This window comes from Oenanthe melanoleuca, chromosome 4A (assembly GCF_029582105.1).
Source record: "Oenanthe melanoleuca isolate GR-GAL-2019-014 chromosome 4A, OMel1.0, whole genome shotgun sequence".
Classification (NCBI taxonomy): Eukaryota; Metazoa; Chordata; class Aves; order Passeriformes; family Muscicapidae; genus Oenanthe; species Oenanthe melanoleuca.
Window position 1 is genome coordinate 2,049,106 of NC_079338.1, and position 25,374 is coordinate 2,074,479.

At 40.1% G+C, this 25,374-nt stretch overlaps 1 protein-coding gene across 1 annotated transcript in view; it reads right to left on the bottom strand.

Annotated features, from left to right (window-relative positions):
* ABCB7 (ATP binding cassette subfamily B member 7) overlaps positions 1–25,374 on the bottom strand; it is a 35,682-nt gene that overhangs the window by 6,135 nt on the left and 4,173 nt on the right. The window contains exons 2-13 of the mRNA XM_056491452.1: positions 23,782–23,859; positions 22,189–22,275; positions 17,376–17,495; positions 10,079–10,211; positions 8,992–9,260; positions 7,741–7,829; positions 6,438–6,525; positions 5,673–5,847; positions 4,155–4,312; positions 3,456–3,619; positions 3,161–3,290; positions 2,483–2,654 (exon numbers count right to left, since the gene is read on the bottom strand). Coding sequence (XP_056347427.1) covers positions 2,483–2,654; positions 3,161–3,290; positions 3,456–3,619; positions 4,155–4,312; positions 5,673–5,847; positions 6,438–6,525; positions 7,741–7,829; positions 8,992–9,260; positions 10,079–10,211; positions 17,376–17,495; positions 22,189–22,275; positions 23,782–23,859 — 1,663 coding nt within the window. The remainder of the gene's footprint in view (positions 1–2,482; positions 2,655–3,160; positions 3,291–3,455; positions 3,620–4,154; positions 4,313–5,672; positions 5,848–6,437; positions 6,526–7,740; positions 7,830–8,991; positions 9,261–10,078; positions 10,212–17,375; positions 17,496–22,188; positions 22,276–23,781; positions 23,860–25,374) is intronic.

The window sequence follows — 25,374 nt, forward strand, 5'->3', positions numbered from 1 at the left end:
TAGCCATGTTTGAAAGACATATTTCAATAAGCAGATCCCTGATATTTGCAGCAGATCCACTTGTCTCATGTTGTTCCCCATTCACATTCAGGGCAGCAGCACAGTAATTGTTCCACTCATAAAGTCAAGGATTTGGGGCTGCTGCAGCTCTGCCTCTCACACATCTATTAGACAACACTGATGTGGGTTCTACTTGGAACAACCCAAAAAACTTGTTTTTCATTCTTTCTTCTTGATGAATCAATCCTTGAGAACAGTAAGAACTGCACGAAATGCTACATCACCATTTAAATTGGCAAATCTGTCACTGCAGCTAAAATCTTGTTTTTCCACTGTGCACATAAACCCCTGGATTTTAAAGAGAACCACTTCAATTCACATAGCTTTTACTCACCCTATTCCTGCCACAAAGTAACAGAACAAATCAGGACTTTGTGCTCTCCTTAGACTTGAAGAAGCCTCACCCAACTTTAAAAAACCCCCACAAACTGATTCTGAAATGAATCCAATACATATCTTTATAAAAATTTAGGGAGCCAATCTACTACTGAGAGAACTATAGATTCCAATTAGCAGCAGCTTTTTACAGACACACTGAAGGAACTCAGTGCTTTCCATTTGGTATCTCCAATCCTTTGAACAATGACACCATCTCTGAGAGCACTGGCCTGAGACTCCTGTTCCCTGGCTGCACACATTCCTGAAGCTTGTTTACTACTGGGATTTGTCAATACTCACCTAACTGTTGAAAATAAGAAACTGAAGCTGTTCTTTCAGTGGTAGATGCCTACCCAGAGCTCAAAAGAATTCCATCTTCTTTCTCCTGAGTATATTACATAATCTTTCTTCTTTAAATACAAACAAAGCAGGAGACCACCACACTTCCCTTACCTTTCTCAACACCACCTTTGTGGAAGCACTGGCAAATGAGTGCACATGACCATCCCAGTGGCAGCATAAACAAGGATGGAGGGAAGGCAGAACCCATTTTCAGAAAGGCTCAGTTACAGGAGTCTGGAGGTCAGAAGGAAACTCCCAACAAACCCACAAACAATGCTCCAGACTCAGAAAGGGACACAGAATCCTTCAGGCTGGAAAAGCCCCACGAGACCATGGAGCCCAACTGTTCCCCCAGCCACCACTGATCCATGTCCCCAAGTGCCACATCCACAGGGCTGTTAAATCCCTCCAGGCATGAGGAGTCCACCACTGCCCTGGGAAGCCTGATCAAACCTTTAGGTGAAGAAATTTTTCCTAAAATCCAATCTAAACCTCAGCGTAAGGTTAAGGCTTTGAGAAATCTGGTCTAGTGAAAGATGCTCCTGCTTGCAGCAGGAGGGTTGGTCTAGATCATTTTTAGAAGGTTCCCTCCAACTGAAACCATTCTATTCTTTTATAAACACCAAGACATTTCAAAGCTATTGTCAGTCAAATCCTTTCCAGCAATTACGAGTGTGGGGAGACAGGCAGCACAAGACAAATCTTTCATTGTTAGCACAATTCTCTTCAGTTCTGCCAGTACCTATTTAGCACCTTCTATTCCCTCACCCAGATCTGTGCTTCACATATTTTATTTCCCTTCTAGGTCTCTGCATAATCCCCTTCTGCAGCATGCCCACTTTCTCCTGCGTGCACGTTCTGGGTACAGGCTGTACCCTCTGATCCCCTGTTCCAAAGGCACCAGGACTCCTGACTGCAGCAGCCACAGACAAAAAAACACCCCAAGAGCTGTGTCTGTCTGCACCCACTGCATCCCCCAGCACCAGCAGGGCCCAAAGCACACATAAAGTTCCCAATTCTAGTCCACTATCCAAATAGATAATGAGAAAAATCATTTTTACTTAGATGCACCTCCAGCCTCACTTATAATCTCATTTAACACTATTCCCTGAAAATACACTCCTTTGAATATCTTGCTGTCTTAAACTGCAGACCTCCATATTAATATTTAGCCTTTGCAGGTAGATATTTTGGGCTCCTCTCTACAAGGACATTAAGGGGTAGAGAGTTTCCAGAGAAGAGAATAGAGCTGGGGAAGGCTCTGGAATTTAAGTCCTATGAGGAGCAGCTGAGGGAACTGGGGGGACTCAGTCTGGAGAAAAGGAGGCTCAGGGGGGACCTTGTGGCTCTGCACAACTCCCTGACAGGAGGGGGCAGCTGGGTGGGGATCAGGCTCTGCTTCCAGGGAACAGGGACAGGAGGAGAGGGAATGACCTCAATCTGTTCCACAGGAGGTTCAAGTTGGATGATAGGAAGGATTTCTTCACTGAAGGGCCATGAATGGGAACAGGCTGCCCAGGGCATCCCTGGAAGTGTTCCAAAAAACTTGGTGACATGGTTTAGTCAAAGGCTGGACTTGATCTTGGAGATCTTCTCCCACCTCAATGACTCTGTGCTATAAGCCAAATAAGCTAAAAGCAAACCTGAGGACTAAACTCTGCATGGAAGACAGCAAAAGGGATCCAAAGAAGCTGGGGCCAACCTGAGAGCTTGAGTCCTCGCTCCCCAACCTGGGTGTTGTAGCCATTGGGCATCCTGAGGATGGCATCATGGATCCCTGCCAGCTTGGCCACTGCATACACCTCCTCTGCTGTGGCCTCTGTGTTGCCATACAGCAGGTTGTAGTAGATGGTGTTATGGAAGAGAACAGCATCCTGCATTTGTGGGAAGAACATTTTTAAATAAGAAACCATGAACAGCAGCTTCAAAACTGTCCCCAGCCCGTGAAAGAATCAACACAGGATGGGTTGTATTTTTCTTTACACAGCCTGAAGGTAGAAGTGTTTGGAGAAATTTCTTTTCCCAAAAAAAGGGATTAATATATTTTGTGTCCTAAATATGTATGTCATGCATACTTTCACCACTTTGCTAACTCATTATGGGTGGTAATCAACTATAAAGCTAAATCACTTAAAGCTGCAGGCAGTTTCTCATGGGGAGGCTTAAACACATTTCAGAAATTGGATCTATATGGTGATGCATATAAAAACATAATATTTCCTGGGGGAAAAAAGTCTAGTTCCTTTGAAAGTCACCATGCAACACCACTGCATTAGGACTGGCCTTCACTGAACCAGTGCCAGATACTGAGAATTTCTATCACAATAGGCTAGAATTACTGCTCCAATGGACTGTGTGGGGAGGAGGAAACATGCAATACCTGAGGCACAACTCCTATTGCCTTTCTCAGACTTTCCAAACTGACATCTTGGATGTTCTGGCCAGCAACATAAATATTTCCTTTCTGAGGTTCATAGAAACGAAATAACAACCTCACAATGGTGCTTTTCCTGGAATTGAAAAGAATTGAAGTTAATGTTACATCCTGGCTTGCCATTTACAATCTCCAATTGGGACAGATGTAAAAATAGAATTAATAAAAAGCAAACACAAGCAGCACCACATTTAAGAAACTAAATTCTGCATTGATTGGCATATTTAGTCCATTTACCCACCCTGACCCACTACCTCCTACAATGGCCACTTTCTTTCCTGCAGGGACTTCAAAGGACAGTCCATCAAGGACTTTGTGCCCCTCCAGGTATTCAAAATGCACATTGTCAAAGGCGATGGAGGCAGTCTGGGGGGTGATCTGCAGGGCTGGAGCCATCTCTTTGTCCTAGAAAAAGAGGAGTTCCACTTTATCTGCTGCCCACAAATTATCTCCAACACTTCAACAAGCTCAAAAGTCCCTTTCCCACCTCAGAAAAAGGCAAACAGACACTTCAGCTCAGATATATGGAAAATAATCATAATTTGCTGCACAAGTGACATTGGTTTGCTCCTCCCTTTCCCCAAAGGAGGCAAAAATTCCTGCTGTAAACACTCTGCCTCATAACTTCTTTTGCAATATATTCTGCATCATTAATTACCAATAAAAATTCAAGCACAAGGCATGAATACTTAAATAAAAAAATCTCAATACAAACACAGCTTCCATGAGGCAATTTTTGCTTCTCAGCAAGAAAAAGAAAATCAACTGATACTGCAGTAACTGCACTTTAAAGAGGAGGCAGAACAGCAAGCTCACACATAACTACTCTTTCATGAATAGAAATTAAACCTGGAAGATCAGAACACAGTGAAATGATGGCATTGCCACAAACAGCCCTGTTAAATGCTCAGATACTTTAGGAAAATAAGCTACTACTTACTTTAATTTTGGTATCTACACTGAGAAGTGTAAACAAGGTATTCATATCTATCAGTGCTTGTCTTGTCTCTCTGTACACTGTTCCCAGGAAGTTCAGGGGCAGAGAAAGCTGGAACAGCAATCCATTCACCATTACCAGATCTCCAACAGAAAGGCTGCCTTAAGACAAAAGGGGTGTGAGAGAATAAGGAGACTTGAAGGGTTTTCCTTTCAGGATGCACCAAAAGAAAGAATCAAGTCAATCAAACCTCATTTATTTTATCTCATTTCTAAATCCAGATGTTTAAATAACAAACAAAAACCCAGAATCCCTTCCCAGATTTCATACAGGGGTGCCTGAAGCAAATGGAAATATTTGTGTGGATTTCACTATTAAAAAGATATAATAGCACTGGTAAATAAGGCAAGCAGCACATAAAACATCAGATTGTAAAATCCACAGAAAGGTCTAAGGAAGTTAAAAGAGGAGGAAATAATACATGGAAGCACAAATCAGGAAAGACAATTTTAAGTACAATTACAGACAAATCCAAATGATAGAATTTGTCATGATGAAGAGAGAGCCTTCATGCTGTATATACCACAGAGCTGCTGAAACACACTGAGAACCTCTGGGCAGCTCAGTATCAAACAGGCTGATCAAGGGAAAACTCAGGATGTCACAGCAGCTAAAGGTAAGTGGCAGGTCAGTTCAGCTGAAACAGGCCCAAAAAGATGATTTAAAGCCATATTTCTACCATCCTGCTTCAGCTATTCTAAATCTTCCTAAGAACAGCTACAAACTGTACCTACTGACTGATCTGCCCAGAGTAACCCTTCCCTGCCCTGGCAACTTTAAAAAGGGCAAAGCAGATGCAAGAAAGAGGACATGGTATAAAGGTCTGCCCTTCAAACACTTCTGGATGTTAACAGTCTTTAAAGCATCATTATTTTTATCTAAAACCACCTTGCTTTAGCAGAGCTTTATCCCAATTCTGTATTTGAAGCTTGTACTGTGTCTTCCTAATCAAGCAGGCTTTATGTAGTAAATTAGACAAGTATAGAACAGATGGAAGCAATTTTTTTAATAATGTGCCCTTATTAGTGTAAGAAAAGTGAATTATTGGTAACAAAACTACTGGAGACAAAGCACAGGGGTCTATAAACACTGAGTCCTGCCAACATGGGAAGGAAGAAGGGCAAAAAGAAAGGATCTTTGTAGAATGTCCACTAAAATATTTTTATCTATAGAAGTGCCTTTCAAAAACTTCCTGAAGTGACATTTTCTTGGGATCTTTCTTTAACTGCTAAACTTTTCTAATGTTTTGGATAAAATCATAGTATGATTGAGAGAGTCATTGAGAGAGAGATATAATGGAATTAATAATACTCCAAGAAGCAGAAATACAAAGACAAAACTTAAGCAAAAACCTCTCAACATGAACTATCACATCAATCCTCAGTTAATTAAAACTAACACCTCAGTTATGGATGAACTGAGGTAAAAGTCTCCTTTTAGGCTTACAGACAGGTGAGTTACCTGCAATAATGCCCTGGCTGGCAAGCACCATGATGGTTGTTAAACCCACACTAAATATAGCACTCTGGCCAAAGTTGAGGAGAGCTAAAGTAGAGGTAGTCTTCAGGGAGGCATTTTCATAGGTCTTCAGGAACTCATCATACCGTTGGGCTTCATATTTTTCATTATTGAAATACTACAATAGAAACAGAAATGGTAAATGTGACAGTGACAAACATGCTGGACTGTTTAAGTGGCTGTAAAATGCAGTATGAACAGACAGAGTGCACTGACACACAGCTCCTCTCCAACAGTTCTAACAACTGAAGGAAAGAATCATAGAATGTTCTAAGTTGGAGGGACCCAGAAGAATCATCCAGTCCAGCTCCTGCCCAAAAATCCCACCCTGTGCCTGACACTAAACACTCCTATTCCCTGGGAGCCTGTTCAGTGCCCCTCCACCCTATGAGGGAAGAACCTTTCACCAATATCCAAACTAAACCTCCTCTTCAAGACCAAGTTTACTTTCTGCAGAAATTGATGGTCAAGGTGATTCAGCCATGAAAGGAACTTCTCACTCTTTATTAACAAAGAGATTTTTTTCCAGCCCCCACTCACAACCTTCCTGGTACTCTGTCAATGCCACGCACTACTCTTCAAATGAATAATGCTTAAAAATATGCTCTTGCTCCAGATATGCAGCCCTTTAAAGATGAATCTTATGACTCACTTCCCTAAGGCTGACAGAAGGAAGACAAAGAGCCTGGTAGTAAAGACTGGCCTTACCTTCACAGTCTCATAATTCAGGAGCGAGTCAATGGCAGCGTTACCAGCATCATTGTCAGCTTTGTTCATTTCTATCCGAAACTTAGTCCTGGGAAAGGAAGGTTTGATCCAGTCACTGATGCCTTAGGATCTTAGCTGTTATATTTTTCAAATGCTGTACTGCATTAGTGTATAACTTTAAGCTCCATACAGAGTGTTAGTTAACTGTCTTCACATTTGGTCAGACAAAACAATCCCTCTAGGCCTGAAATTCAAGAACACTCTATAGCCTCAGACCCGAAAATACCAACAAAAATGAACTGGGGGTGGGAGCAAACTGGGGAAATGTGACTTCATTGCCTGAAGCTGTAATTGAAGGATAAACCCCTAATATGTAAATGGACCAAACTTTTAATTGTCTGAAAAACTTGTGACCCTTGTCCAGTGTCTTAGGCTACAATACAGGATGTGCCCAAAAGTCTGTATTCTATCACCCTCTGCTAAACCAGGTGGGGCAGTGTTCCTTATCTCTGTGGGAGATATCCTCTGCTCATGGGCCATCTTTAAACCAGCTGGGCAATCATCTTTATCTTTCCAACAGCCCATCCTCCCTCCAGGAGATATTTCCTGTTCATGGCCAGTGAGTCCCAGGGCATGACTGATAAAATTCCATCATCCCACTGGGAGATGCTCCAGCCAGGGGAGGAGCCAAGCCTTTCCTACCCAGATAAAAACTGACATTTTGGACACCAAGGCACCTTCTTTCCACTGGATCCCAGAGGAAAGCCAGACCTTTCCACATCATCCCTGGAGCTTCAGAGGAAACTGCACCTTCTCCAGGAGCACTGCTCCAGCTGAACCACATCTGCCCCTGCAGGAGGATGCAGCCACCATTGAATGGGACTGTGCCAACACCCTGACTGACTGACGGGTGTCAGCTTGGATTCTGACTCTGGCAGGGGTTGGGATTGTTCTGTGTAATACTGCATTTCTATTTTAATTTTCCTAGTAAAGAACTGTTATTCCTATTCCCATATCTTTGCCTGAGAGCCCCTTAATTTCAAAATTATAATAATTTGGAGGGAGGAGGTTTACATTCTCATTTCAAAGAGAAGCTCCTGCCTTTCTTAGCATACACCTGCCCTTCAAACCAGGACATCCAGCTTGGCAGAAGCTTTTGACTGCCCAAGGTGTAGCTGTTTGAAGGCTTTTAATAAATACCCACTTTATTCTCTTAATCTTGTCCAGCCTCTGCTCTAGGCAGCCACTTTGAGGCTGAGGCACCAGAGCACCCTGAGGGCTGTGAGGGCAGGGCCTGCCTTACCTCCACTGAGTGATTCCTATCGTGAACGCTGCGTAGGCTCCCAGTGTCCCCAGAGTGACCAAAGCAAACTCAGCACCACATTTGTAATACTGCAAGATTTAAAATCAAGTAAAAAAATAATTAAAAAAAAAGAATCATCATTTTCAAAACTTCACTGTTGACTCCAGCTAAGCTATCCTAATTTTAAGACAAGAAATGATGGTCCCTCCCAACACAATCCCTGCTCTGAACAGCTTAAGGCTAAATAAAGGCTTAAACTCAAAAGGAAAGCAGCAAGAAGGATTTAGATGAAAAGATTGGAGGCAATAACCAAGAGCTCATGCATATAATACTGCAAAGTTATTTTTCATATTATAAAACATAAATGCTGCTGGTGCCTGTGCTGTTTTCACAAATAAGTATTTGTTTCCGTGCTTTTTCAGTGGATTTTGAAAGAAAGCTGAAGACTGTAGAAGAAGAAATAAATGGCCTTGCAAAACAACTTAGGAAATGTTTTCTGTACTTCAGGGCACATCAGGAGAGAAAAGCCCTAAGGAGGGTTGGCTGACAGCCAGCCTGGTCTGCAACTTCCACTGGTTAGAAAATGTAACCCAACATCAACAGGCATTTCACTGTTCCATTCAAACTTGAGTAAGTCCTTCTAAAAAGGCCAATAAACAGAACAAGATCCTTTTTTTTTTTTTCTCATTTAGTCTGAGATACATAATCAAGTGAGATTTTTACACCCAAATAATACCCAAAGATCCCGACTTCAAAGACAGAAAGTGTGATTTATTTTATAGGACTTTAAATTTCAGGGTATTAAGCTTAAAACCTGCCAGGAAAAGCCTATTTTCCAAAAGCTAATTTTCACTTTGCAGTTCTGGATAAGTCCAGATCAGTATTCAGGAAAGAGCCAATAAATACTCCCTCCTCTATCCTGAACACACTAAACCACAACATTTTTATTATTTCCTCACTATTCACCTGGGTATATTTGACACTTGTGTGCACAGCTTACTTTTCTAATTTCATTTTTCCAACAATTCTGAAGAAAAACATAAAAAACTGTCCACATCAATGCAACTGGTTGAAGAGAGGCTTTAAATGTGAAAATAATTTCAAATAAGCTTATCTTGAAAACTATGGTTTGCTCTCTTTTACAGTAGTTGCTTTCACCTTGTAAATTCAATTATTATTGATATTCAGTAGACTTTGGTAAGACATCATTCCTAAATGAGACAATTCCAATGATGACTAAACCACACTTACCAGGATTCCACTGACCAGAGCCACTTCAAACATGGTGGGTCCCAGGTTAAACACTAAAGCACTGAGAACAAAGCTGATGCCCCTGGTGCCTCTGTCAATGGTTTTTGACAGTGCTCCTGTTTGCCTGCTTAGATGGAAGGCCAGGTCCAGGTTGTGAAGGTGCAGAAAAACATTCCTGGCAATCCTCCTGATTGAATTTTGTGCTACTTTCCCAAATACTGCATTTCTTGCTTCATTAAATAATGCTGCCCCAGCTCTTGAGATACCATCTAAAAAGGGATGAAAAAGTTTACAGAATGAAAATAATTATATTTTCAACTTCCCTTCATGCATGAAATTACACTAGACTCATTCTTTATATATTTTCAACAATTTTAGTTCAAAGGTAATTTATACTTAATTGGCCCAAGCTTTATGCAATTTTTCATTTATAAACCATTGTGCACACATTTAAATCAGTTTCTTTTGCAGCTGGTTATAAGAAAGTGCAGAATTTATAATCAAGAATAATTTCTATAAGCATTATTTCATTTTTTAATTGGAATACCAGAAGCAAGGTCAGAGAATATTGGGGACAGACAGCAACACAGAGTAACTCTGAAATTGTTAAAACACTCTGAGGGCTGGAGCCTCTCTGCTCTGGGGTCTCTGGCAGAGCTGGGGGTGTTCACCTGGAGAAGAAAAGGCTCCAAGGAGTCCCCAGAGACCCTTCCAGGGCCTAAAGGGGCTCCAGGAGAGCTGGGGAGGGACTGGGGACAAGGGATGGAGGGACAGGACACAGGGAATGGCTTCCCACTGCCACAGGGCAGGGTTAAGTGGGATATTTGGAAGAAATTCTTCCCTGTGAGGGTGGGGAGGCCCTGGCATAGGGAGCCCAGAGCAGCTGTGGCTGCCCCTGGATCCCTGGCAGTGCCCAAGGCCAGGCTGGATGGGGCTTGGAGCAGCCTGGGATGGTGGGAGCTGTCCCTGCCCAAGGATAACCTTTAAGGTCCCTCCCAGCCCAAAAGCACTCCAGGATTCTGTGGTTCACAGCCAGCTGTGATGCTCAGCAGTGCAGTGGGCAGCAGCAGGATTTGGGAACACTCACAGCCCACGAGGACGGCGGTCGCCAGCGTGGCCACAGTGCTTGGGGCATCGCCCAGGTTCAGCACGTTCCCAGACACCTGGTTGAGGCTGTCCACTGCATATTTAAACATGAAGGGAACCAAAATATTCATGGCCTGAAAGCAGGAGCACAACAATTAGACCATTTGCATTAAAATATGTATGGAGCATGACTATTTTTTTCTGGAATTGCTCTACTGTTATATTTAGTCCCTAAGCACTTAGTGCAGGTGAGCTGGCTCTTTATTTCAAGCACAATGTTCTCCACTGTTAAACCCTTGCTGCTGGGGCTGCAGGGTTACTTTGTCTATCTCACTGTCTCCTTTTCAATGTGGATTTCTACCCTCAACCAACTGCCAAGGCTCTTGAAGTGAGGCTGAGCTCTCAGGACAGCACAGCAAGGCCAGGAAATGAATCAAGCAGCAGCCACTGCATGGCACACACAGTGCTGCTGGACTGTGCCATCATTTGGAGCTGTTTGCTCTCTGTGATGCTGACAGTATTCAGTGTGAAGCTCTTACACAGGAAACCACTCACCTGCACTTGGCTAACACTGGGTCACTGGGATGGATTAATCCAAAGATCCAAGGAAATCAGTGAAAATAAACCAACCCCTCCTTTGTCTCTGTTAATACCCTCCTAAAATTTAAATAATGCTTCCCATTTACAACATCACTGCAAACATTGGCTTGGTATCAGCATTAACCCTGGGGGCTGTCACAGCAGCACAAAAAGACTTTCTGTACATTCTATAAGACACTACAAATTACTGTACAAATGTGAGTTTTCAAACAAAAAAGTGACATTCACCACCTATCACCCAGTGTGTCAACAGTGGTGACCCCTCTAGATGTGAACCCCCAAACATCTATTAAACACACCAACTTCAGCAGTTTCCTATTTGCACAACTGTAGCACAAGAAAGTATGGAAAATTTCACAGAAAACATAAAATTTCTGAGTCTTGTTAATGCACCATTATTATACTGCTCACTTACACCAACAAAAAAGGCAATTTACAAGACAAACTTTATAAAATTAATAGAATTTCTTAATTCAAACAGCTCCTAACTGTTAAGATTTGAAAATAAGGACACAACTATTTTAACAATTGAACAAATATGTTATGAACTACAATCTTACAATCACAGCAGATGTTAAAATACTCTACAGCAAGTTGACTTTGCTTAAAGTTGGGCTTTTTTTTTTTTTTTTTTAGTATTTGGAAAAAAACTGGTGGGTAGATGACAAATTGTTTTACATGAGAAGAAACAAAAAGCAGAAACCAGATTGATACAGATATTTCAGCTCTCTCCACCAAATGTTTTGGATACCCACTTAGATCTCAATTGTATTTAGGGACATCTGTCAGAGCTGAAAGCCCAGGGAAAAAAAGAAAACCTGTAAATTAACTGGATAAAACTAGACTTTGAGAGAAAAGAGTGATAAAGTCGTTCTTAAGTTCAGTCCAAATTCAAGGGGGAAGACAGACTTCTAGAAGTTCTAATGACTGTCCCAGTATCCAATATTCCCAGTTTTACAAATTTTAGCAAATAGTGGAAGGTATGAACTTCACCAGGCAGAGTAATTGGAGTTCTGAAAATATTTTTGTAAACTACCAAGGAAAAAATGCAAATTCATTTTTTTAATCTGTGCTGTTAATTTTTTGGACAGTGTTTTAGGCTCAAGATTTAAATGCAAATGAGGAAGGAATTCATTTTCTCTTCTTCCCCATGTGTCCCCTATGAAACATATTATAAAAAACACCTCAAAATTCTCAACACAGCATAATTTAGCTAATTCCTGAGAGGAGATCCATGAGATCTGAGGGCACCTGGGTGAGGTTAGTGCTGGTTTGTTAGTGACTGAAAAGGGAAAACAGCTGAAAGATCAGGTCCTACTTCAAATATTCCTCTGGAACTTGTCCAGAAGAGCCTGAGAGTCCTTCAGCCACATTTCCCATTCTAACAGATGGGAACTGTGGAAATCTCAGATCTCTGTCCCTTCCCCAGTACAACCAAACAACTCCACTGAGCCTTCAGAGATACTGAGACTCCATTTTGGGGTGGCATTTTGTTCTTAATAAAGATGAATCTACTGCCTTGTGTGTTCCAGTGACAACCAACATGACAAAGTGCAGGTTTTCCTGGGAGAGACCTCTCAGGAGAAAATAAGAATATTGTCATGCAGATGGTCTTCATTTGCTGCAGATTCTCACAAATCTCTCTGCAGGGATTTTATTCCTCACTAGACTGTGCTACACTACAGGTAGTTTTGAAATAGAACTACTGATATATTTAAAGTCAATTTAAAGAAAAGAGATGTATTCTTTAAACTGCTGTTCTCCACTCACAATTAATTTAACTGGTAACAGCCTACAATTTTGCAGAAATGTCTTCTTTTACATCAATATAATTCTTCCCAATAGAGTTTTAAATGAAATTTAAAGGCTGGTCTCAGGTTATAGTTGTTCTGACTCCTGGAGGGTAAAGCTTGAATAAGAACAAGGCAGCAAAGTATTGCATTTCATTAGCAATCAAGACAGTCTGCTTTCCAGTAATTTAAAAAGAAAAAAGTTAATCTTACAAAGTTTATAGCAAGAGATGAGAGGCCATTATTAGAAACAGGCCTTTCCTACCCAATTTGTTAAGTCAATGAGATCACGTTCATAGTAATGGAAACAGAATTTCATCCTTCTGCATAAATTCACAGTTCTCTCTTTGTATTTGCTGGCACAGAACAAAAAGCTTTAAGCACACCTTGGTAGACCATGAAAATCTACCATGAAAAACAATTGTCTTACACAATATATCTGTACAGGCTTCCCTCCTCTGCCTAATGCCTGAAAGCTTGATAACAATTCCCATTAAAAAGACTCTTTTAATATGAATTTGTACATTTTCTATTCCTGGGTTTGAATTAATAGCTTATCCTTGCTTGAATTTATTGGAAAGCAAATACAGCATCCCATGAAATCATCCCAACTCAATTGCCCACATTTAACAGCAGGTTGCCCTAGAATGAATCATGAGTAAATGAGTTTAAACATTTTTTTAATGACTGCACTGTTTTAAGCTGACAGTGCAATATCATCTTTATTCTCCCATGGGACTACACCACTTTCAAGGCAAACAGCCTTATCTTTCATTTTGCTCTTCCCAGCATTTTTTGTTTAATAAAGATGATGAATTAATGACAGGCTGAGCCCAAACAAGATAAAACTGGTCCACAGTGAACTGTTCTTTTGCCAGGGATTCAGTGAGAAATGCTGGCATGAAGATGACTGAATTTATCTCTGGACCAATATAAACATACACATCCAACAGCTCCATTTGTGGAGATGCACACAGAAATCTCCATCTCTTGTGGAGGCAAGAAGCTCCAAAATGTGCTCCAGATGAGGGAAGAAGCACCTGGCTTCATGGCTTCTTCAAATTTAATGATGACCTGAACTCCACTTTTTCCAGTAGGAAAAAAACCCAAACCAATTTTAAATACTTTTCACTTGAAACTCCTGGAAAAGCTAACAATTTCTAAAGGTTTATTGCAATTATCTGACTCCATCTGAGCCCCCAGAAAGAGCTCAAACACCAGGATCACAGGAACATGCTTCACTGATCAGATAGGTATCGTTATCTTTGCAAGCAGGCAGAATTTGCAATTCAACCCTTGTGTCCTGCCTCCTTAGCCAACCATTCCTGTTCTGAAACTCACAGAATTAGCAGTCAGTAGAAATGCAGAGAGTCTGAAAGAATTCTTTGGCTCATGAATAACACATGCCTGGTCTGTGACCAGGAGGCCAAAACCCATTGCAGGCTGACAGAGGTGACAAGTGATTTTTGTCATATTCATGTGTTTAATCCAGCTCCTCAGAAGCCTGAGCACTTTTTTCCTTGTGCCACAGAAGAAAAATGGAAGAAACAGAAAAGTAAGGAAGCATTTGCTGTCCATTCACCAGTAGAGAAGCCAAAAAAAGGGGGAGGACATGGAAAAAGAAAATCCAGATATGCAGAACCTGAGCAGGCTGAGCTATGTCTGAAAACACAGATAATGCCCTGTGTACTCTCACCTGCCTTCCTCCTGCATCTTCACATTGTGTACACACATCTAGATAGGCTATAAATATTTAAGGTCAAAATTTAAAAGTGTGTCATAATAATACAACAAATCTTACCAGGAAGAAAAGACCTCACTAGCCCTGGAGCAGACTCCATCCTGTCATAAAAAGCCACACTAACAGCTGGCTTTGAAGGCTCACAATACCACAGGCAGTTATGTGGAGACAAAAAAGAACCAAAAATCACAATAATTTGTTCAGTGACAAGCAACTGGGCCCCACAAAAGGAGTCAAGACAGATTGTAACTGCAGGCTCTTCAGTAGCTGCACACAAACTGGCTTTTGTTTTGAAAGTGAATTTTACTGAACTGGAAGATTTTAAAGAGACAAATTATTTCTCAAGCAGCAGGACAGGGAGAAATGAACTCCAGCTGTTTTGTGGGTAAGTAACCAAATTAAGCTGGGGGTGTATTCCTTAAATTTTTCCCCCATGGCTGAGAATTTCATAAGCTACCTGTCCTCTGTGATTCCTTGGAGTTTTCAGAATAAAACTGAAGCCACCTTAAAGCCTCTGTATTTTAACTGAAAACCAGTTAAATTCAGAAGTATAAAACCTGATAATCTTCTGTCAAACTCAGAAGGAATTGACCAAAAGGCTTACAGGAGTGTTTCTTTTGGGGGAAGGTGACCATATAAACCCCCTCAGAATGAGGGGTCTTTAGACTAAATCCACAATGAGGATGTAAATCCTTCAGACACAGAATTCACTTTGTTCCATAGTGAACAAAGAAATCAGGCCAGGATTGCAGTGAGGAGAAAAACATGCTGGTGTTCCTGTGCTGACACAATTATATAGCAGAAAAACTTTAACAAACAGCTTGTGTGGTCTATGGAGTGCATGGTAATTAACCTCACAAGCAAGCAGAACAAAGGGCTCCCAAATGGGATAATGAGGAAACCACACACAATTACACATGGTGCAGGGAAGATACAGGTAAACTACTTTGTACTGCATCTTCTCCAGGACAAAGTCACCTTTTGTGTGCTCTGGAAGGGCAGCAGATGTTCAGGGCTCAAAGATGTGGCAGACTCACTACAGCTCTGGAATAAATCATTGCACATCACTTGTGCCACACTGACACACACACTTACTATCTGTAAAGTATGAAGCAGTTCAAGAAAAGTTCTTCCCACAAAGGAAGAGTGAGCACAGCTCTTGAGATGAGGGGTAACTCCTTAATTTGCAGTTATCCAACACAGGTTTGTAATGACAGAACAAAACAAAGAACAGGAGCAAAGGACAGCTAGAATACATCCCTGAGATTTTTCACCCCTGGCAGTTATAATATATATTTTCCATAGAGAGCTTGCTGTGTGTTCTCCCAATCAAACAAGGATTTGCTCAAACAAACATTCCCACAAAACACTTCTGCTTTAACAAGCATCTCCTAAAACCTGGGCAAAGCTCAACAGGTTTTCTGCTTTTCTTCTGAGAGTCTGCTCTGGACATCAGGGCTTCTGGGCTGCCTTGTACAAAGGTAAAGTGGGAAATGTAGGAGAATACATAAGAGATCCAAACACCCAGTTACTTCCCCAAAGAGCAGTTCAATGATTTTCTGATGGGGGAAACATCCCTCTCTCCCAATAGACACATAATAGCTCTTTTTTACACCAAATACAGAACTATGCAACAGACATGACATGCTGGTCATCAATTTTGTTTTCTTAATACCCCAGAAAGGTAAAACATTAATTACACTTCTTAAAGGCAAGGTACAGTGCTGCCACATGCAGGATTAGAGGCTGGATTCACATTCTGCATCTTATTCATATAACACTACAAATTAGGGAGTAGGGGAGTGGGGAAAAGAGAAAAAAACATATTTTAAGGATTTAAAAATTGCCTTCAGATTATTATTAACATTACTAATAAAAAGAAGTGAGTTAGAATATTTTCATATCCACCTGGTAGATCTACATCACAAAACCTCAAGGCATCTGCATTTTGAGCAGAGTTTCCCCCAGAGTTTTAAAATGCAGTGGAAAGCACTGTTGTGTGTTTTGTCCAGGCACAAAAAGGGGGGAAGCTCACTAGCACAGTTCAGCCATATTCTGCATGTCATCATCTGCACTATCAGCAACATCCTGAACTGCAGCACAACCCAAATATCTGCTGGAGACAGTACCCACAAGTACCTGAGAGATAAAAACCTCTTGAGAAAGCACTGTAGACCAGCAATTCCTCTTCAGCTCCCAGAAATGAGCACATTTCTCTCCCAAGCACTCCTCTCTTAACACCTACAGAGCTGAAATTTGTCTCTTCTCTCTTTTCATACCATGGCAATGGTGCTGAGTGCTAATATTAGCTTTATGTTTGGTTAAAATTGCTGTACTTAAAAGCAACCCAGCTGAGCTGTACGTCTCAATGGAATTCACAAAACTTCCTCCCAGTATTTTGCAATCAAATTTATTTTTTTTTTAATTTAAAACAAAAGGAAGCTAACACTTGCTCTTCTCAACTTTTTCTACAAGGTTTGCACAGAATTTGAATTATATCCCCTTTTAATCTGCAGAACACTTTTGCATGTCAAATTCTTTGAAAGAACAAAAACATTAATGTTGTTGCAGGTAAGAATATGGAAGATCTTTCCACATAATGAAATAAAAGCAAGACAAATCCTCCATTTCAAAGACTACATGAAAAATAATTTGAATGAAAGCAGGGTTGTTAAATACAAAAGGTTATACAGCTGCTCTCATATTAGGACACCAGAGGAGTCCCTGAAACAATTAATTTCTCTGTTTTCTCATAGAGAAATATCAACAGACTGGAGCTCAAATCTTTCCACAGCATAGCAAGACCTGTGAACAGGCACCACCACACTGATCAAGTTCAGCCTTGAAGAAATCCTGTCTGACAGCACCACACAAGAAAACAACCTTTAACTCCAATTTCCTGTAATTTCTGAGGTAAATAATTACCAGCAATGGAAAATCCTGGGCTAAACTAATGGGATTAGGGGAAATAAAAATTCTGGTTGCCATCATCACCTCCCTAAAGGTATTACCTGCAGATACACCCTGCTCCAAAATTCAAGTTATATACAGTCCTGTGAAAAACCCAGACATCTTAAGAGAGTAAAAGCCCTTAAATATGAGAAAACAAAATTATTCCTTGCAGAGATGAGCAGCAACTGTGAGAAACAAGAAGGATGTGCTCCTACCTTGGCACTGGCCAGGAAGCCCAGGGAAATGACCACCCTGGCACGCAGGTCTGGCCTGTCCTTGGGCCACACGTAGGACAGCATGGCCTGGATGATCTTCTTGGCATCAATCTCCTTCAGCTGGGGGAAAATACAAACAAAGGCACTGTGTTACAGAGAGATCTTAAGAAGTTAAATAACTCTAAGTAAGAATGGATTTTATACATTTGGATCACTTCTGTATTTTATTTGGTAGGAAACAGACACTTGACAATGTCTGAGGCTAGGACTGCCTATGAACATTTCAAGCTGGAAGTTTTTAGGTTTATATCCATGACGTGCCATTAAAATTTCATGTTCTCCAGCTGCAACTCCAACATAGAAAGCCACAATTCCCCATCTTGAAATACTTCACAGAACAAACTGACCCTTCATTTTTATCTCCTCAAGAATGCTGTACAGAATTCAAGGGCTTGCTACTTCTTTTTTGGAAGATGTTTTAAAATAGCTTAGAAGCAACAGGAGAGAAATGCAAAAAAATTAACAAATTAACAAAACAACTAACGCAAGAAGGAAGCTTGAAAGGTCCACAATAAACCTGAATAGTTTGGAGAACAGTCCCTGACACTGGATAATCAGACTTCACAAAGCAGATGTACATGGCCATGTGCTGGCTTAACTGATTCTATCAATTTTAACTGAATTCTTAAAATAGGTTCTCCCCCAAATCTCAGATTTTGCTCTAAGTAAGAGCACAATCATTTAACAAAACAGCTTAAAAAACATTATATTTTCTGGCTTATTTTAAGTTTTGCTTTAGGATTATTTTTCTGTTGTTGGCTTTGGCTGCTGTATTTTTTTACAGCAATGGAGGTTATTTTCCAGATGGACACATGTCTATCACTGACACTTCTGATTATCCCACTGAACTCTCAGGCTAAATTATCTGCAGCCACATTTCCTAATTGAGAACTAGAGGATGTGCAGCAACACAGAGCACAAATAACAACAACTCATTTTTCTGGGTTGGCTACACTGGGGTTAGCTTGAAAGACACCAGGGTTATCTAAGACAGAAAGAAAGGCAGCAAGGGCAGCTAATCTCTCCATTTCAGGCAAAATTTTGTAGTGGGGAGGAGGGAGGGAAACAAAAAATTACTGCACATCTTTCAAAGATGACTCTTGTGACAGAAGTCAGTAGGAAGGGTGAATATTATAATAAATCTTACTGTTTGAGGATAAACCAAATTAGAAAAGAAATTCTCTGTTAAGGTCTGGGGTGAATAAGCAAGAAAGGAGAGGTCTGTTAAAAGGTAAAATTGCTGAGGCAACCAGGGAAGCCAATTGTATAAAGGTAAGCTTTGAAAAGCACCAGGAAATTAATCTCAGCTTTTCTAGTCACAGCTTCAAGCAAAACCAAGGCATTTTGTCACTAACTGCAAATGTATTGGAACATTACACAGGATAAGCACATTTCAAACTACTTTTAAAAAATGGATATATGGAAGATTTCTCAGTGGAGAGAGGATGCAAAAGTGCCTCTGTTGTGTCCTACCCACTTAAAAGATGGAGATATCTGCTGCAGTATATACATGAATCTTTTCATTTGAGCCAAGGATATGCATAAAAAGCAGTTCAAACACGTGGAAAATATCTTTGATCACCACTTACAGGTTAAAAGGGAGTTAAAAAAATAGGTAGCACACTGACACAAAAGATACAAAAGTGCAATCGAGCAGTTCTAATTATGTGTTGCTATTGGCTAGGCAGACTTTGCACAGAAAAGCTATTAAAAGGAACAAAATATATTGGCTGCAAACAAGGAATCTATTTCCTTTTTTCATGGCTCTGAACGGTGACAGAAGTAAATCCATTTAGAAAAAAGTCAGGAGGCAGCCACTCATTTGCCAAAGGCCTTGCAAAGGAACAAGAAGAAATATCAAAGGATGCAAAATGCACACATATTACATCAAAGTTTACCATGAAATAAATGTTACTGTTGTACAGAAACATGAGTTAAAAATTGTTTAAATATGCAAGTGGCAACATTAAGAATTAAAATGAGCAATCTGTTCAATGGACTCAGGCCCTTTTTTGATTCTCTGAGGTACATAAAAAGGTTAAGAGATGAATTTATTTTACTTCCTTTTAAATGGCAGTAATGTTTTACATTTTCTTTCAAGGTCTATTTCTACAGAAATGCAAGGAATGGGAGGAAAAATATTATAAATCTAATACAGCAGGGAGCAGAAAAGGAAAGCCTTTTCCTCTTTTTGAATGCAGCATGTTTTTCAAACACACTATGCAACACTGAAGATTATTTGCAAAGAACCACTGACCAACTTCCTGTCCCTTCTGCCATCCCATCCAGGTTCTGGGCCTTTTAAAAATACCTAAAGAGAGGGGGGAAAAAAAGAAAGCCCTAATTCCTCTCACAATCTCCATGGTTATTGAGCATTGCCAGGCATCCACTGGGCTGACCCTGTCACTTGGTGGATAAAGCCAGTGCCAGGATGATGAGCTGTCAGAAGTGGGATGCAAGAAAGTGGTAGTTTGACTTGAATTTAAGCTGTCATGATGGTGAAGAGAGACAGACACAGTTCTGGCTCCCTGTGTGCTCCCTCAGGGAGCTCCATCATCCCTTTTATTGTACCAGCACAAGTTTTTCCCCCTGCATGAGACTATTCTCCCAACCACCACCAAAAAAAAACCCCAAAGCTGGTAAAGACCAATTCTGATCTCAGCACTCAGCACAGTAGTCATTGCTGTAAGTAAAAGTTATTTTGGAATTTTAAAAAGTGTAAGTTTCTCTAGCAGTTACATGTGAGATGAAAGTAATGTGCTCATCCCTCAGATTCAGTTCTGTACCTGCAGAAGCTGCTATAAAAAGGGCAATTTAAAATGTCACTCCCAAAGTAAGAATGAACAGCCTGGTTTGTCAGAAAAAATCTGCAATAGGGAAAGGTGTAATAGAGCTGACAGGTATCTCACCTGCAGTGCTAAAAGTATAATCCCAGGGGGAAAAATGTGGTAAATGGGGTGCCAGTATTTTTACACACTGAATACAAGTGCCTGTATACATGAGATACAGGAACTGCACTTGGAGCAGCAGAATATTTCCTTCCCTTCAGTTTTGCTGAGAAATTCCTGGCAAACCTGTTACCTTCTTACCCAAAATGTTACCCTGGTTTTTTCCACTCTTCACACATTTCACCCCTTCCACAGCTGGTTCTTGCTGCTTCCTCCTGGACAGCTGCTATTTGTTTAGTTAGACAACAGCCTGAACTGACCATGTCCTGTATTAACCACTTTACAGCTGCATTTATTGGAATAAAGAGGTTAAGGGAATGATTTATACAGGAATAGCTGCAAGTAGTGCCTGAAGGGAGAATGCCAATGGAATTTTACACTGCCAACAAATTAGAAAAATATCATCTGGCATCAAAATTTTTGGATAACATATTGCTAGTGAGTTTTAGCATTAAGGAACACCCAACATCCCTTAAGGCTACATGTGTTGTGGTAAACAGAACCTTCCATTTCCTTTCTGACCAGAGAAAACCCTGGAATTTAAATATGTGAAACAGAGAAGGAGAATCAGCTAGGTTTGAAGTCTGTTCTGGCCAGGAAATCTCTGACAAGAGCTTATACCTGTTGCAAGGAGGGTCTTAAAATGAGTCTGAAGTTAACATTACATGCAGAGCCACTGGTATCACTGAGTGGAGATGGCCAATTATTTTGCTTCCCCCTGTGCCTCATGCAGAAAAGATCACAGATGTTTTACTAAAACAAGCTGGCTACACCTCAGGATATGAAATTCCCTCATTCTATAACACATACACCTCTCCTGATTTCTGCCTGGAGCACAAACAGGTCTGGATTCAATGAAGGGACAACTCTCAGATGAAAACTTGAAGAAAATCCTAAGTTGAATTTTTCCATTTCATTACCACTGAGGCTGTAGGAGAGACATCCTGAGAGCAGTTAAACCAGCAAAGCAGCCCTGAAAGACCTGGATTCTGAATCTGAAAATTCAACTTGTCATCAATGTGGTCTTCACTAATTTCAGGGAGGATTCCACTCAGGTCTGAACAAGTTATCACCATTCACACAGAATGACTCTGCAAATACACAAGGCATCAGAAATAAGTGTGCCCAGGAAATGAGAAGATGGGAATTCTGTAAACTCAAGAGCCTTGATTTGGCAATTTTAATCACACAGTTGATACTGTCCTGTTTAAACCAAAAGTTTGCCTCATCTTCTGACTGTAATCATTTGGTCTAATAAAAGATCCTGCTTCTCCTTATATACCATCATCATTATTTTAATGTGCTTCCTGAATAGAAATATAGTCAAAATATATCATTAATTCCAAGTAAAAATACACAGTTTAATTGCTTCTCTCCCCTCCCATTTCAAGTGTGATTTTACCAAATGATGCAATAACCCATGAGCTGATTTCTACTCTCCTGTCTGCCAAGTCACAGGGAAATATCAGTCACAAACAAGATCAACAAACCAGTGAATGACAAGGAAACATATTTTCCATCAAAATCATCTATTCCAGGCCGATTTCAAGGGAGTGTGTAACAGTAAAATGGTATTTTTAATAAAATCAATAAAGCCTTTCAACACCATTATCACAAAGATTTGGTGATTTAAGAGCTAGCAAGTCTACGCTGACAATTTAACAGTACCTACTACAATATTTATACATCTACCAAGAGAATTTTGGACAAATTGTTGCTTGAGGTCTTCAGTTTTTAGGTTGTTTTTTTGGGGGAAGCTGATAACATTTTTATTTAAAAAACAATAATAATTGAGTAAGTTTTACCCCATCCTTTGGATCTGTGTGAAGCCCTCCACCAGCATGGCCATGCCAACACATCCTCTTCTCTACCAGTTGCCATCTGGGCAGGATCTGTGTGAAAATGAAAAGTCAGTTGAGAGAATCTCAAGAAACAGGCACATCAAAGCCAGCAGAAAGAACTACTGGCCTGATTTGCTTCCCTCATCATCAAACAGTTTAAACTTGTTTTAATAAAAGATCTCACCTCACTCTAAAAACCTTTCCTTGCTTAAGAAAACAATAATAAAAAAGGGATGTAATAGTGCTAGCAGCAAAAAGTCTGTTCCAAGCAGCCAGGAGGGCAAGATAAAAGATCTTTAAATACTGAAAATGAACTGAAGAACACAGAAAAAACCTTGAGGTTTTGGAGGATAACCATACTCAGGCACATTAATATGTAAAGTGGAACACATTTAAGCAATAATACTCTTTCCATGTATGTAAGTAAGAGTAACTTTATTTGAGGGCAAAATAAATAGATAAATCTACTTCACACTTATCTTTCCTACCAGGATGGGAATGGGAACAAGTTATCCCCTTCCAGAGGCCCTGCTGCAATCCCTGGACAGGGGCAGTTTGGACAAGAACCTGCTTGTTAAAAACAAGTGCTCACTTCTCTTAGCATGTAGCCAAGACTCCCTGGAGAAAATGACTGAATTTATTTTTGCATGGAGATGTACTAAAAAATAACAACTCACTACTACCAGGCATTTTTCCAAGTTCAAAGTGCCTGCCACAAACAATGGACCTGTTAAAGCTTTTCAGAAAAGAATCTGCTTTTTGTTTAAAAGATTTGTTACATGTTGACAACCTCCAGGTTCAAGTAATGTAAAAGCTTCTTAGCAATCTTATTTTATGCATGTTAGTTGATAGCAGACCCCAGGGTTTCCCAAATCAAAATGTCACTTCTTACATTTTAAAGAAAAACATTATAAAAAAAAAAAAACCAATCTTAACAGATTTCATGCTTTGAAGTCACAATGACCCTCAAAAGATTTTAGCTACTTGAGTCAGTTATGAGTGATTATTATTTTATAATTAAAAACAAATAAGAAAAGCAAGACAAAGACATTTCTCAGCTTCATTCAAACAAGTGTGTTACTCAGAAATGTGTCATAATTCTTCCCTGAACAAGAAAATTTGCATCTTCCTTGTGTCTGCACTGGTTTGAAGGCAAGCAGACCATAGGAGCAAGAGCTTCACATCCTGCTCTCAATGATGAGATTCTACAACTTAAGCAGAATTTTGAAGGAATAAAGCCCTACACATTGAAGGAAAATGCACAATGTCCTACCTGGCTGCTCCTTACCTGGCTATTTTCTGTGCTTAATAAATGAATCTAAATATCACCACACAAAACCTACACTTTTAAGAATTCTTTTTTGAAGTTATTGTGTTATCATTCATTTGCAGAGATTCAAAAACACTTCTAGGGGCAGAACTGTAAATTGCCATTTCACTTTAGAACTGTAAAGAGTGAAATTTTAAAAAAATAAAAATGACAGCAGTCTAAACAAAGATGCTCCAAGAGCTTAAATTTCTCATTACCTGCAAGAAGGAAGAACAATTTATACCCACCTCTGAATGCTCCAATAATGGCCTTGAATAATTCCCTCCCAGACTGTGCCATAGTCTTTGCCTGCAGATTGGTGGAATCTACAGAATAAAACAGGGTGGGGGGGGGGAAAGATAAATGAAAACAGAGTCATGCAGAACATGCACTTCACATTCAGAGAATATTCATCTAGTTTATGTAAACAACCTAACATGAAAAGAAGGCAGATGGCTTTGTTTTTTAACAACTGACCACAGAAAAAGAAAATTGGTGGGGAGCAGCTGTAAAATAAATTACATTCACACATCAGAAATGCTCAATGACAATGAACTGAATCTCCCTTCCCTGAATCCCCACTCTCATCAGACTTTGTTTCTTCTGTACAACAAAAGCCCAGTTCTCCCTTTCCTCTCATTTTCATTTTCTACCAGGTTGTCTTCTGAATTCTTTCAAACAGTCTTTTGTCCTGTTTTTCATTAAGAAATGTTATTTTTATGCTTAGAGGTTCTGCCATTCCCAATTCCTCTTAGCTCAGCTCATGCCATGATTGTCTCCAGAAGGCAAATCAAAGCTACAGCTTCTGCCTGGGAAGCACTGGGACTGTGAGAAAGTAGAGCAGGGCTGGCAACAAGTTTTAGGTTCTCAGGACACAAAATATGCAATATTCACAGATCCTTCAATGCACCTCAACCTGTAATACACAGCTGGCACCAACTGCACCATGCTCTACACACTACCTTGCAAAGCAATCCATATTTTATGTTTCAAAAGACCAAAATAGTTTTAAAGAACCATTTCTCTCCCCATGGCAAAGCACAGGGACCACTCCTGGTCAGCTCTGACACTCAATATTTAATCTGTCACTGCTCTGTTACAGTATTAACCATATACCTCAGTCCATAAAACAATCACAGCAACAGCAAAAGAGCTGCTCACCAGCCCACAGCAAAGGACAACAGCAAAGAAAGAAAAAAAGAACAACTTGGTCATAAAAAAGGGTAATTTTAACCTTGACAAACAGCAGCACCATTATATATTTTATGCCTTGCCTTAAACAAGCTTTTTTTCCTAAGACACATAACTCAAGTAATAATTTCATGAGTCATTTCAAAGAATATTAAAACCATTTCTCCACAAGTCATCACATGGACCTGCTATTCCAAACATTTCTATTATATGATATTACATACAGAGAAAGAGTGAACATCATAATTACACTATTTGCATTTGGTAGAGCTAACTGGCCTGGGTGAACCATCCTGATACTTCCAAGACCTGGGTTAAACAAAGAATTTGAATTTCTAAAGCACTTCCTTGTGGATTCACTCATAACTCAACAGCTTTGTGTCAGCACAGAGGATTCCATCTAAAGCAAGACACTTTTCAGGAAGGGTGACATTGTCATAAACAAAAAATATAATGGAAAAATTATGATGCTTCAGCAGTATTGGAAAGTAGCTAATTACTGTTTTCTAGAGTGTACCCACTGCACACCATAAAAATGTTTTACTGAAAATCCACCTCTTTTGACCTCAAAGTTCTCAGAGTTCATTTCTGACTGAAATATGAAGCAAACAACATCACAGGAACAACTTCTACTGAAACACCAGCAGATT